The 14,818-nt window shown below is 41.4% G+C and overlaps 1 protein-coding gene across 6 annotated transcripts in view; it reads left to right on the top strand.

The window, feature by feature from the left end:
• KIF13B (kinesin family member 13B) overlaps positions 1-14,818 on the top strand; it is a 225,690-nt gene that overhangs the window by 142,481 nt on the left and 68,391 nt on the right. For all 6 annotated transcript variants that reach the window (XM_055348316.2, XM_004046843.5, XM_055348315.2 and 3 more), the window contains 7 exons: positions 1,782-1,868; positions 3,399-3,589; positions 4,563-4,773; positions 5,627-5,789; positions 9,900-10,046; positions 11,585-11,734; positions 12,011-12,139. In XM_055348316.2, the coding sequence (XP_055204291.2) occupies positions 1,782-1,868; positions 3,399-3,589; positions 4,563-4,773; positions 5,627-5,789; positions 9,900-10,046; positions 11,585-11,734; positions 12,011-12,139 (1,078 nt within the window). The remainder of the gene's footprint in view (positions 1-1,781; positions 1,869-3,398; positions 3,590-4,562; positions 4,774-5,626; positions 5,790-9,899; positions 10,047-11,584; positions 11,735-12,010; positions 12,140-14,818) is intronic.

Genomic DNA, 14,818 nt, shown 5'->3' with positions numbered 1-14,818 from the left:
TCAGCCACGTCTTCAGTCCCCACTTCTTATTCTATCTCTCTTGCTATTTCCACCACACCTGCAGTTACTTCCTCCCCTAAAGTCTTGAACCCCCCGAAGGCATCCATGATGATTGGACTCCTTCCAAATTCCTTGTTAATGTTGATATTTTTACTTCCTCCTCTGAATAACAAATGTTCTTAATGGCATCTTAGAATGGCGAATCCTTTCCAGAAGGTTTTTAACTTACTTTGCCAAGATCCATTAGAAGAATCACTGTGTATAGCAGCTATAGCCTTATGAAATGTATTTTTTAAATGATAAGACTTGAAAGTGAAAATTCTTGATCCATGGGCTGCATAGTGGATGTTGTGTTATCAGGCATGAAAACAGCATTCATATCCTTGTACATCTCCATCAGAGCTCTTGGGTGATCAGGTGCATTATCAATGAGCAGTAATATTTTGAAAGGAATCTTCTGAGCATTAGGTATCAACAGTGGGCTTAAAATATTCAGCAAACTGTGATGTAAACAGACGTACTGTCATCCAGGCTTTGTTCCATTTACAGAGCACAGGCAGAGCTGATTTAGCATAATTCTTAAGGGCCCTAGGATTTTCAGAATGGTCAATAAGCATTGGCATCAACTTAAAAGTCACCAGCTACATTAGCCCCTAAGAGAATCAGCCTGCCATTGAAGCTTTGAAGCCAGGCATTGACTTCTCTTCTCTAGCTAAGAAAGTTCGAGATGACATCTTCTTCCAGTAGAAGTCTATTTCATCTACATCGAAAATCTCATCAGCGATCTTGCTGCAGCTTCTCCATCAGCACTTGCTGCTTCACCTTGCACTTTTATGTTACAGAGGTGGCTTCTTTCCTTAAACCTCATGAACCGACCTCTGCTAGCTTCCAACTTTTCTTCTGTTGCTTCCTCACTTCTCTCAGTTCATAGAATTAAAGAGAGTTAGGACCTTGCTCTGGATTAGGGTTTGGTTGAGGGAATATTGTGGCTGGGCTGATTTTCCATCCAGACCACTGAACTTTCTCCATATCAGCAGGAAGACTGTTCAGCCTTATCATTCATGTAGTCGCTGGAGAAGCACCTTTAATTTCCTTCAAGAGCTTTTCATGTGCACTCACAGCTTGGCCAACTGTTGGTACAGGAGGCCTGGCTTTTCGTCCTGTCTTGGTTTTCGTTGTGATTCCTCACTGAGCTTAATTATTTCCACCTTTTGAGAGATGTGTGACTCTTTCTTTTACTTAAACAGTTAGAGGTTATTGTAGTTATTAATTAGCCTAATTTCAATATGGTTGTGTCTCGGGGAATAAAGAGACCCGAGGAGAGGGAGAGAGTCAAAACCCATACTACATTTACTAAATTTACCATTTTACATGGGTGCAGTTCACGATGTTCCAAAAACAATTAGAGAGGTGAGGTCAAAGGTCCCTTATCACAGACCTCCATGACAGATGTGAAGTGAGCACGTGCTGTTTGAAAAGTATCTCCCGTAGCCTTGCTTAACATAGGATAGCTACAAACCTTCAGTTTGTAAAAAATGTGATATCTGCAAAGCACAATAAAGCAAAGTGCAGTAAAATGAGATGTGCCTGTGCTTTGTACCATAAACATTTTAGGTGAATCAGCAAAGGAGTAAATGCAAATATTAAAATTCACCAAGAACAGGTTGTGTTTGGGGGAATTATTGTTTTCCCTAGTAACTATATCTCTATGTTATTGGGAAATTAAAGCAGAAGACATGATACTGTACTCATCATTCACGTTTGATCTCTTCTCCTTACAGAACATTTGTAAATGGGTCATCTGTCTCCAGTCCAATACAGCTACACCATGGGGACAGGATATTATGGGGAAACAACCATTTCTTCAGGTATGATGTTGTTCATGTCCCTTAAAGAGATTGTTGAAGATTGTGCTCTGAAATAGAAAATACATGTTAAAAAGTAAACCCTTCTCTACAACAATTATGTTATTGTGTGTGTACGTATATATTTGCTGCATGTGTATTATATATGTGTGTGTGTGTTCATTCACTGTGTATGGTCTGAACCCTAGGGACATATAAACAATATACTCTGGAAAAATACTGAGTTTACCTACATAGTTTTTCCCTTTTATTTCCCACTGGAAGATGATTCTTTTGCCGTGTGGTGTAAGAATTTATTAATGTTTTTCTGACATGTTTATCTTTTTATTTATTTATTTTTTCACGGAAATGTAGTCGTGGTTTTAGTTTCCTTATCTGTAAAATAAGGTTCTTTTAGGAATTCTTTTCAGCTCTAAGTCATGGCAAATTTTACTGTAATGGGTTAGACAGATCATTTATTCCCCTGACAGAACCAGAAATCTAAAGGAACATGGTTGTTAGTGTTGGCTAAGCCTCTCAAAAAAAAGTCATGGCTAAAGTCTGGTCACTGTCTTGGCATCTCTCTGTGGCCTGAAGTTGGCCATGCTGCACTGCCGTCAAAGCAGCATTCAGGTACAGGAAGAAAAAGGAGAACCATAGCTGCACTAGCCCTGACTGTCCTGTTCATCCAAAAAAACAGAGAAGTCTTCCCAGAGTCCCCAGCAATCTTCTCCTTCTGTCTCCTTTGCTAGAATTTGCCTCTTAGCTGCAAAGGGGGCTGAGAAAGACTGTGTCTCACCTGGGGCTGTACATGTGGTTTCCCAAACAAAATTGATGTTGTGTTGACAAGGCAGGCAGGCTGGATATTGTAAAAAGTTAACATCCTGGTCTCTTGTTATTGTCACTGGTCGGTGTGCTCCAGATGTCATACTGACTTTTCTGTAGCTAACAGAGATCCTTTGCCATGGGCCAGTGATATTTTGGTTACTGAGAAAAGGGTAGATGGGCACAAAGAGCATGGAGCATTTTTTTCCTTCCTAAATTAAATGACGTGTAAACTGCTTTGTTTTGTGTTCAAAACCCTCATCGTTTGGATTAAGCTGATCTTTCCAGCTTTAGCTCTAGTGTGCTATACAAATTTTGAATATCCCGTTGTTTTACTCATTTCTCCAGGGAATATGAACATTTCCATTTTCACATCTTTTCCCACACTGTTCCCTCTATCCTGCTTTCTCCTTATCCGTGAAGACTCAGTTCAAATGATTTCCTCCTGTCGCACCTTCCTTTATCATCTTGCTCTGAAAGCGTCCTCAGCTTTCCTTTCACTCTGAGCTTGTCACAGGCGTGTGGCCTAGTGTCATACTTTCTGTTGTAAGTTTTTGCTGGCACATGAGTGTCTTATTTCTACGACAAGATTATCAACTTCCTGAGTACAGTAATTGCCTTGTACTTACATGGTATCCACTTGGCTTCTAACAGATGCCAGTACTTAATGAATGACATGAATAAGTGCCTATCTTAACTTCAGAAAATAATACTCTTTTTCCCACCAAGACTCAATTTGCCTAAAAAGAAAAAGAAAGCAGAACGAGAGGATGAGGACCAGGATCCCTCCATGAAGAACGAGAATAGTTCTGAGCAGCTGGATGTAGACGGAGACTCCTCCAGCGAGGTGTCCAGTGAAATTAACTTTAATTACGAATACGCACAGATGGAGGTCACCATGAAGGCCCTGGGCAGCAATGGTGAGCAAGTTGGGCGTGCACTTGAGAATCGGTTCCGGTTGGTAGAGGCTGAGGTGGGGAGATCGCTTGAGCCCAGGAGTTCCAGGCTGCAGTGAGCTGAGACTGCCCGTGAATAACCACTGCTCTTTAGCCTGGGCAACATAGCAAGACGTTCTCTCTTTAAAAAAAAAAAAAATGGTAGAGTGTTAAAAATGTTTATGATTGGGGACTTTCAAATGTTAACAAAAAGGAAAATCTTTATGTTGCTATTCTCTGTATTTTGTGTCTTTGGCTTTAATTTATATTTATCAAAATGTTCTGCCTTAATATGCAGTCAGATCACTTTGATCTGTTGGATAGAATCTCTCTTGTTTATTTTATTTTAATTTTTTGTGAGAGAGTCTCGCTCTGTCGCCCAAGCTAGAGTGCAGTGGCACGATCTCGGCTCCCTGCAACCTCTGCCTCCCGGGTTCAAGTGATTCGATTCTCCTGCCTCAGCCTCCTGAGTAGCTGGGATGACAGGCGTGCACACCACCATGCCTGGCTCACTTTTGTATTTGCAATAGAGACAAGGTTTTGCCATGTTGGCCAGGCTGGTCTCAAACTCCTGACCTCAGGTGATCCGCCCACCTAGGCCTCCCAAAATGCTGGGATTACAGGTGTGAGCCACTGTGCCTGGTCAAATCTCTCTGCTTTAGAAACTTGCCTGTCATTGGCTTATGATTGTATTTCTGGAGGATTCGCCATGTCTTAGGTTATGTGTAGAACATATAATAGACCTGCTTTTTCTGCAGGGAAGATGGTTGAGGATATGTCTGAGAATATATAACAACATGAGTGATTGAAAGTCAGGAAAGCTAAGTTTATGCCAAATTGTCTTTAAAGTATTAGGTGGTATAGTTAAGATGACAGACAACATTACCATATAGAACAACATTTGAAGTTTATTATGTTGTAACTCTCGATCATGTATCTTTTTTAAAAATGTGTTTAGATCCGATGCAGTCCATATTAAACAGCCTAGAACAACAGCATGAAGAAGAAAAACGATCTGCACTGGAGCGCCAGAGGCTTATGTATGAGCACGAATTGGAGCAGCTCCGGAGAAGGCTGTCTCCTGAGAAGCAGAACTGCCGGAGCATGGACAGGTTTTCTTTCCACTCGCCCAGCGCTCAGCAACGCTTAAGACAGTGGGCTGAGGAGAGGTAGGCGGCACAGAGGGGCCTGTTAACTTTATAGCTCAGGCTTGCCACCTCTAACACACCTAGGGAAAGTGTCAAATGGGAACATTGAGATGGTGCTTACAAAAGAATTATGTTAAAAGATAAGTGTTAACAGCCAAGAACCACTTTGCATTTGTTTTTAAAAGGGGAATTGCCCATTTATATTGCATTATTTAAAACTGTTGGTGTTAGGTGCTGCTCCATTTTCAGTTGGTATGGCTTTTGGATTTGGATATAGAAGTACACTTGATCATTGTATTATGCTTTAGGTTCTGAAGCTTGGGTAGATGATTTTTAGAAAAACAGAAAGTTGGTTATCTGGACTGATTAGCTCAGGTAGGTAAAGCATGGTGCTGATGAGATGCAGATTGCAAATTTGATCTCTGTGTGGGCTAATTAGCATTGCATTGAAATGCCTTATCCCATGGTTGCAGACTGTACTTCACTAACCTCATACTATTTAAAGTTTGGTCTGCAGGCAGGCAGCTTCCCTTTTACCTGGAGATTGATAGAAATGTAGGATTTCAGGCCTCCACCTCAGACCTGCTGAGAAAGAATCTTGAGTTGATGAAGATCCCCTGGTGATCTGCATACACGGGCACTGCTGTTATCTACAGCCGGCTTGCTGTGTGGCTGCTTTCCAGTGCTTATCGTGTAGTTCAGGTTCAAGCGTGTGCATGGGTCAGTGTCAGCAACACAGTCCCTGTGTGCAGACGACCACGGAAAAAGCTCAATTCACACTTTGGCAATGATGTACTACCACTGTATGATTTTCTGACTAGCTGCTTTGTGTTAATCTCTTCCCTACCTCTGCCGCTTCTTCATTTTTTTTTAGAGAAGCAACGTTGAATAACAGCCTGATGAAGCTGAGGGAACAAATTGTTAAGGCCAATCTATTGGTGAGAGAAGCTAATTACATTGCTGAGGAGCTGGATAAAAGAACAGAATACAAAGTTACCCTACAGATTCCAGCCTCCAGCCTGGATGCCAACAGGAAGGTGAGGTTGCCGTTCCTTGAAAAAAACAAAGATCTCATTGGATAAGATCGCCTGATGTTTCCTGGTGTTATTTAAGCTTCAGATCCCTGTCTATGCCTGCCCCAAGTCCAGATCCTTTGTCCTCCTTGCTTTTGGGTAGAATTGACTTCCTTTTCCATTCTCTACCTTTGAGTGTATGTATATTTTATCTGCTAGGGGAATATACTCTCTATCTCACCTGGCCCTGACAGTTCATTTCACTCAACTTTCTTCCTTCAAATCTGTTTAAATTCTTTCTTAGAAGTCTTTTCTGATTAATCTTCCCCAAGTGTCTTTTTTTCCTTCCTTATGCTACCACTCTACAACCCCTTCTCCACAAGTTAGGTGTTCATTTTGCTTATGTTATTTTCTACTTGGAATAGCTTGCTCTGTAAAACTGCTCATTAGTTGTGTTATGGTGTCATGTATATATTCAGGATCATACTTTTTTTGGTATAATAAATTTAATAAAATGTAGGGGGAAAGTCCCATCACAATCTTCTATCTTTGCCATTCAGTTGGGTTTTTTTCCTTCATCTTTTTTTTTTTTTTTTGAGGTTCTTTTCTAGCTCTTGATCACATTCATACATAATTTTTGATGGATTAGGTAGAATTTTCTATTCAGATGAATTTTTTGTGGATCCGTGTGTTCTGTTTAGCCTACAGTAGTCAACACAGCAAAACTTTAATCAGTCCATCTTGGATATTCTATTTTTCTTTTTTTTGTTTGAGAGGGAGTCTTACTCTGTCACCCAGGCTGGAATGCAGTGGTGTGATCCTGGGTCACTGCAGCATCTGCCTCCTGGGTTCAAGCGATTCTCCTGCCTCAGCCTCCTCAGTATCTGGGATTACAGGTGTGTGCCACCACACTGGACTAATTTTTGTATTTTTAGTAGAGATGGGGTTTTGCTGTGTTGGCCAGGCTGGTCTCAAACTCCTGACCTCAAGTGATCCACCTGCTTTGACCTCCCAAAGTGCTGGGATTACAGGTGGATATTATTCTAATTTGATAGGAAGGATTACATCTTTCTTTCCCTATGACATCACAGCATCAAGGTCAGCGTTTTGTACAGGGTTTGATATTTGGCAAATATGATTCTTAGTATTTTGAGAAAGGTATTGTAAATATGATATGGTCATTACTTTACAGATCATTGTTTTTGTATACTCTGTGTGTATTTTGAAAATTTTTACTTAATTAGAACACTAGTATTTGTAGGGCAAAGTCTGGGTACAGTAGGACTCACCAAAAACCGAAGAGGAAGGCCAGTCACAAGGAGAAGGTTCAGGGCCTAGTTTCTTCTTGAAGGCCGAGAAGTACAAGATCCTCTTTGATTTTATAGTGTACAAGTTGAAAAAGGCAGAAACCTGAAAGATTTTTCCCCAGTAAGCATGACCGCAGCCCTTTTCTCCGTGACCTCTTTTGGGCTTTGTTGAAAGGTGTGGCTCTGCATTGGGGCAGCCATGTCAACGCCCGGAAGAACTCATGTCGCCTGGCATCTCTCCTTAGTTAGGCTGACTCTGTAGTCTTTCGTGCAACAGACTGTTTTTTGGTATTTGAAAAGTTGTTTAAAGTCCTGTCCGTTCTGTGAACTCTTCTCTGGTGAATTTTTTTCTTATTTCCAGTTTTGCAAGAGGGCTAAGTTATGGTAGCTGCACCGTATTGCCCGTTGCTATTATAGTCCTAGGTCCAGCATTCTCCCCCAGGAAAGCCACTACCCACACAGGTCACAAATGGGATTTTTGTATTTATTCACTGGCTGGCTGAATATAAGGTAGGAGGGCCTTTAATTTTGACTGTAAGATGGCTGGGCATGGTGGCTCATGCCTGTAATCCCAGCACTTTGGGAGGACAAGGTGGGCGGATCACCTGAGGTCAGGAGTTCGAGACCAGCCTGGCCAATATGATGAAACCCCATCTCTACTGAAAATACAAAAATCAGCCAGGCATGGTGGCAGGCGCCTGTAATCCCAGCTGCTTGGGGGGCTGAGGCAGGAGAATCACTTGAACCCAGGCGGAGGTTGCAGTGAGCCGAGATTGGGCCACTGCACCCCAGCCTGGGTGACAGAAAGAGACTCTGTCTCAATTAAAAAAAAAACACACACACATTTTGACCGTAAGAATTCTCAAATGTTTATTTTATTATTTAAATTTTTTTCTTAGAAAATGATTGTAGGCAAGATGTTAATGAAACATCAATGTATTTCAAAGTTCCCTTCAGTTTTAAGTAGAACATTTGAAAAATTAAGCCAGTAAACCTAAATTGATTAGATAACCAGTAGATATGTCTCCCTCGGGGAAATGTATAGGGGCTTTTTTTTTTTTTTAACTTTGTGGTTTTTTAAAAGTTCTAAAATTTTTTCTACATTAAAAACACATTGCTCAAGTTGTTCTACTCTGAAAAAAATCCACATTGCTCTTATAAGCTGGAAAAACTTCAGAGCATACTTTTTTTCGGGGGGAGGTGTGATATTTGCATAATAGAACATTACTATGTTTTTTATTTTATTATTATTATTTTTTTTGAGACGGAGTCTTGCTTTGTTGCCCAGGCTGGAGTGCAGTGGTGCGATTTCGGCTCACTGCAACCTCCTCCTCTTGGGTTCAAGCGATTCTCCTGCCTCAGCCTCCTGAATAGCTGGGACTACAGGCGCCCACCACCATGCCTGGCTAATTTTTGTATTTTTAGTAGAGACGGAGTTTCACCATATTGGCCAGGCTGGTCTCAAACTCCTGACCTTGTGATCTGCCTGCCTTGGCCTCCCAAAGTGCTGGGATTACAGGCGTGAGCCACCACACCTGGCCAAACGTTACTATTTTAAAGTGAACAACTCAGTGGCATTTGGCACAGTAATAATGTGGTGTGAGCACCGCTTCCATCTAGTTCTGTATGATCTTAATAAGAAACCCAAACAATGCATATTTGGAAACTGGTATCATTAATTGCTTCCACATGGGTGAATCGGGGACTTTTCAGTTTACTCTTTTAAGTGTTTCATGTTTTATACCCCATGAAGATGCCATCCATTACAATAAAACAAAATTCAGCCTCTGAGAGGGACGTTTCTTCCCCATACACCGCAGCAAACTTTCCCTCTCTCCCCATTGATACGTTGTGGTCATATGGTGGCCTGAATAAAATACTTTTATTTCAACTTGCTGTTAAATGTGGTCTTTTGGGTTTTAAACTTAAAATCATTTCCAACTACAGTCAAAATTTAAATGTGGTGGCTCATGCCTATAATCCCTGTGCTTTGGGAGGCTGAAGCAGGAGGATCACTTGAGGCCAGGAGTTCCAAACCAGCCTTGGCCATATAGCAAGACCCTGTCTCTATGCAAAACAAACAAAATTAGCTGGGTGTATTGGCATGCACCCATGGTCCTAACTACTTGGGAGGCTGAGGCAGGAGTATCACTGGAGCCCAGGAGTTTGAGGCTGCAGTGAGCTATGATGTGCCACTGCACTCCAGCCTGGGTGACAGAGTGAGATGCTGTCCCTTTACACACACACACACACACACACACTCACACACACACACACACACGTATATATTTATTTATTTTTGAGAGTCTCATACTGTCACCTAGGCTGGAGTGCAGTGGCAAGACTTCAGCTCACTGCAACCTCTGCGTCCTGGGTTCAAGCAATTCTTGTGCTTCAGCCTCCCAAGTAGCTGGCATTACAGGCACGTGCCACCACACCCGGCTAATTTTTGTATTTTTAGTAGAGAGGGGTTTCACCATGTTGGCCAGGCTGCTCTTGAACTCCTGACCTCAAGTTATCCACCTGCCTTGGCCTCCCAAAGTGCTGGGATTACAGGTGTGAACCACCATGCCCAGCAACTCCCCCCAAAAAATTTTTAATGTAAGTTTATACTTAAAGTGAAGTTTATAAATAGATTTTGATTGCACTTGGATATGAAGGTGTTATAGCTTGTAAGACTTTTTGGAGGCTTTGTAATCAACAGATTAAAGGATGATTGCCATTTGAGTTTTGGTGTAATGACATTTGACTGATGGGGGTGGAATTTTCAGCTTTGACTTTCCCGCTGCCTGTGTGTTTCTCACGGTCATTCTTACTGTCTTTGCAGCGAGGCTCTCTTCTTAGTGAGCCTGCAATCCAGGTGAGAAGAAAAGGAAAAGGAAAGCAGATTTGGTCTTTGGAAAAACTGGACAACAGGCTGTTGGATATGAGAGACCTTTATCAGGAGTGGAAAGAGTGTGAAGAAGATAACCCAGTAAGTTATTTAAGAGAAAATCACTTAATTGGTAATTATGGAAGGAGCCAAGCTGGAATGAGTCTACCCATTTCAGGGGAAAATTGTTCTTTTTCCAAAATTATAATCCTATTTCTGGAGTAAGGTTTATTTTAATTCCCTAAATTGTTTAGCAAATTAACAATTTTAATAATCTCTCTTTCTGGTATCTTCTTTTTTCTTCTCATTTCTGTCTTTTAGATTTCTAGCAGAATTCTCCACTTTCCATTCTGACTTCTGTTGGTGTGCGGGTGTCTGTCTCCTGTGCTCTCTGGGAACCTCTTTAGGACAGAGGCCAGGCGTCATTATTTGTCTCTCCTCCCATTGCTCAACCCGTTTAACCTTGCAGATAATAAACCTACAATATATGTTTTGTAAGTTGAACATCGGTGGTATCTTAATATTTACACTCCAAGGAGCATTTTTGAAGAAGTTTTGATCATAACATAAATGTCATAAATCTATACATTGGTACTCTGTCCTTAACTTGCAGGTTTTCTTACTTAGATCAGCCGTGTACTCATATGTATTTAAAACAGAAGTGCATATTACGTATGTCTGAACATATTTTCATTACCGTTAGACCTGTTTCCGCATAGAGTTGTTTACTTCCTTTGCCTTTTGTTTTGTAAAAATGATTTTTCCAGATTGTCATCAATAAAAATGTTTCTTATAGTTAGGTGATGTTTTTGCTTAAAACATGTTTGTCTCTTTGGTACCCCTCTCCTATTTCAACTTAGAAATAAAACAACAGTAATAAATAACGAAAGAGCCACTCCCATAGGGGCTCACCTTTTTTTTTTTTTTAGACGGAGTCTTGCTCTGTCATCCAGGCTGGAGTGCAGTGGCACGATCTTGGCTCACTGCATCCTCTGCCTCCTGGGTTCAAGTGATTTTCCTGCCTCAGCCTCCCGAGTAGCTGGGATTACAGGCGCCCACCACCACACCTGGCTAATTTTTGTATTTTTATTAGAGACGGAATTTCACCATGTTGGGCAGGCTGGTCTCAAACTCTTGACCTCAGGTGATCTGCCTGCCTTGGCCTCCCAAAGTGCTGGGATTATAGGTGTGAGGGCTCACCTTTTATTAGCAGCAGTTTTATCTGATGACTTGCTAGGAATAAGCAGAGCAGATAAGAATTACTCTTTCCCAAAAGAAAGGTGAAGTGTAGTTTAGCACACTCTACTTCTTTTTCTGGTCAACATATATTGTTTATTTTGTGGCAAAATTTCCATGTAAAGGAGAATAGTTGATAAAAGTAATGACCTGTTACTGGGATCGCTCTGTCATGGGTGGAGGATGCTCACCTCCATTGTGAATGGGAATGAGGAAGAGTGTGTGTGGGAGTAATACAGTGCTGTGCTTTAGCAAAAACTTTAGAATGTTTTACTCTAAAAAATACAAGAGTTAGGATGATGAAAGTTAAGTTTAATAACCTAGAGTGCATCAAAAAGCAGTAGGTTGAATGCATTTATTGTAAATGGTTTTTCTGAAGTTGTGTGTTCTCAATCTCTTTACAGGTAATACGATCGTACTTCAAACGTGCTGATCCGTTCTATGATGAGCAGGAAAATCACAGTCTCATTGGGGTGGCCAATGTCTTCCTCGAGTCCCTTTTCTATGATGTGAAGTTACAATACGCTGTTCCCATCATCAACCAGAAAGGAGAGGTTGGTTTTCTCTTCATGCCTTGTTTCCTGTAGAGAATAGTTTAAGGAACAAGAGGGTGGTGATGGGATATTGTTGCTACTTTTTGTCAGTAACGTGTCTTATTAATACCTTGTGTTTCCAAGGACTCTTAGGGCAGAGTAACTGTCAGAGACTAGGCCTCTAAATTCCCATACACCATTAACCTGACAACTTGACTGTAAAAGAGAAGAGAGGTCATCTCAAGGGAGCACGAACAAAATCTGGAGAAATGTTTCTGCCTTCCCTCATTGCTGCAGGTGGCAGGTCGGCTGCACGTGGAGGTGATGCGACTCAGTGGTGATGTTGGGGAGAGGATCGCAGGAGGCGATGAGGTGGCAGAGGTCTCCTTTGAGAAGGAGACCCAGGAGAACAAACTGGTGTGCATGGTAAGTCCCAGCTTCATCCTAGTATTACGTTGATACAAAAGTCATTGCAGTTTTTGCCATTACTTTTAATGGCAAAAATCACAATTACTTTTGCACCAACCTAATAGCTGATTTTGAGAACTGCAGGTCTTTAGATGGTAAGTATTATGTTCCTTTTCAAATTTTGGAAGTAGAGCAGAGCCTCCCCCACTCATGATAATGCAAAATCGCCTCCTCCATTTCCAAACACCCGCTAGTGAGCCAGACCTGCTGGTGGCTGAGAATCCCTGCAGGAACCAGTTCTTATAAAAAGAAGGTGCTGGGGGACAGGAAGTCAGCGAGGGGCGCAGGTGCAATGTATAAGTGAGAAGGAGGTGAGGTGAAGCAAAGAAGGCCTAAACCTGACTCTTAATTCATAGCTCATCCTAGAACCAGTCTTCTTTCCCAGTAAACATCTCTAGAATTGAAGCTGATGTTGAAGGGAGTAAGTTACGTGTCAGCCACAAGGTAGCAGGAAGCTGGAGCTGTTGGAGTTGGGCTGCTTTCTGTAAGACTTCGCGTATATTGAGAGGGCTTCTGGTGTTTCAGTTACTTCACTAGGAAGGGGGAGGAATCTTAATTCACTGAAGGGTTCATTTTTATTATATTGTACTTGATTTCAGAGCAGCTCCTTTGAGTCATGTGATGATCGGAGATGGAGACATAGGGTTGATGACCCCACAATGGCCCATTTTAAAGGTGATGGACTAGTAAATGCAACTCTCAAATATCACCTTCTACTATTAAAGTAAAATAACATACAAGGGCACTTCTCACTTGGGAAATTTATCCTTATTACTGAAAAAAAGTAGTACATTCTGAGTCATATGGGCTTCCTAAAATGAGGTTAAAATACCATGTTTTTTAATGGAAGATCTCAAACATACATAAATAAAAGTAGTGAGAAATGTGTTACCAATCCCCATTCACCTTCGCTCCACAATTGCCACCTGTAGTCAACCTCGTTTCATTCATACACTCAGCCACTTCTGTGCTGCCCCCCTCCCTTAGCACCCCAGGCACACCCCAGCATCATATCTTATCTGTAAATAGTTCAGTGTGTGTCTCCAAAAGATGAGTCCTTAAACCAATATAACCATAATTGTCAAAATTAGTAATTTGTCAAAAATTAATAATTTCTTAATATCATAAAATCGTCAGTTTTCTTAATTGTCTGGTTGGTATGTCTCTTGGTCTGTTTCAATCTTTAGGCCCTGGTATGCTCATGCTCTCTCACTCCCTCGCTTTCTCTTTTTGCCTCTCTTACCACACCTGCAATTCATTTATTGTAGAAACTGGGTTGTTGACCTGCAGTTTCCCATAGTCTGGACTCTGCTGATTGGTGTTACTTAGTATGTTAAGATGCATTTGCTGAAAATTGGTAGGTATACAGGTGTTACCTGGGGGAGGAGGCAGCCAGGGTGCTTTGTAGGTGGTGGCCTGCGTTCTTCCATCAGGAGCCACATCTTGTCTAGTTGTTTGTCTTTGAGGGATGATCAGCCACTGATGATTCTTACCTAGATGCATCATTTTGTTAGGAGTTACAAAAGAATGGTGCTATAATTCTATTGTCATTTCATTTTTCTCCAGAGAAAATCTTCCTATTACCAACTGTTTTGCTCTACAGAGATAATTTGTGTAGAAAAGGAAGGATAAATGCTGCATCTCTCCCTTTATTTACAATTTTTATTTATTTTATTTTTGAGACAGAGTCTCGCTCTGTCACCCAGGCTGGAGTACAGTGGTGTGATCTCAGCTCACTGCACCCTCCACCTCCTGGGTTCAAGCGATTCTCCCACCTCAGCCTTCTAGGTAGCTGTGCCACCATGCCCAGCTAATTTTGTATTTTTAGTAGAGGCAGGGTTTCGCTATCTTGGCCAGGCTGGTCTTGAACTCCTGGCCTCAAGTGATCCACCTGTCTCAGCCTCTCGAAGTGCTAGGATTACAGGTGTGAGCCACCATATCCGGACTAATTTTTAAAATAATGAATTGGTTTTCCAAAATGTGACAAGTTAGTTTTTTTGTCTTTAGTCTTAACAGCATGATTATGAACTCTTGGACTTAACCATATTTGGTGTGTGTCTATCTGTTGCATTCACTACCTGTATTTAAACACAAATGTTCCCATCTTTGGCCAGTGGGAGCCACTTCAGTTGGCCCTTGAGTCCTGTTGTCATAACTCTAACCTTCCTGGACTGGGGTAGCTTTCTTGTTTTCCGGTGTGATGAATATTCTGATCTCGTCTTGTGTATTTCCTGTCCCAGACCTGGAATCAGCCATTTCTCCAAGGAACCTGATTCCTTTCAGTGGGAAGTGGTTTTTAGAGACCATATAGTGGCATGTAATGGCCTTTTATGTAAAAAGGACGAGGACAAATAAGCTATATGACAATAAATAGAACACTGGTAGAAAAAGAAACCAGCCTGGAGACAGTTAAGATGTCATGCGTGGTGAGTGTAATTAGCCCCCAAAGAAGTCTGGATTTGTTTTTTTGTAACAAGGCTATATGCACATATTAACATCTCCATGTTTTCACTGATATGAAGTAAAGTTTGTATATTTAAAAACTTGGGCGCAGCATCCGTGCCTGCAGACATTCCTGGTCTCCTCTGTCTTGAACAGCTGCAAGTTGAAGTCTGTGATACTCTGACACCTTGTGGT

The sequence above is a fragment of the Gorilla gorilla genome, chromosome 7 (assembly GCF_029281585.2).
Source record: "Gorilla gorilla gorilla isolate KB3781 chromosome 7, NHGRI_mGorGor1-v2.1_pri, whole genome shotgun sequence".
Taxonomy (NCBI): domain Eukaryota; kingdom Metazoa; phylum Chordata; class Mammalia; order Primates; family Hominidae; genus Gorilla; species Gorilla gorilla.
The sequence above is the reverse complement of the archived record's forward strand: the minus strand, read 5'-3'. Positions and strand labels throughout refer to the sequence as shown.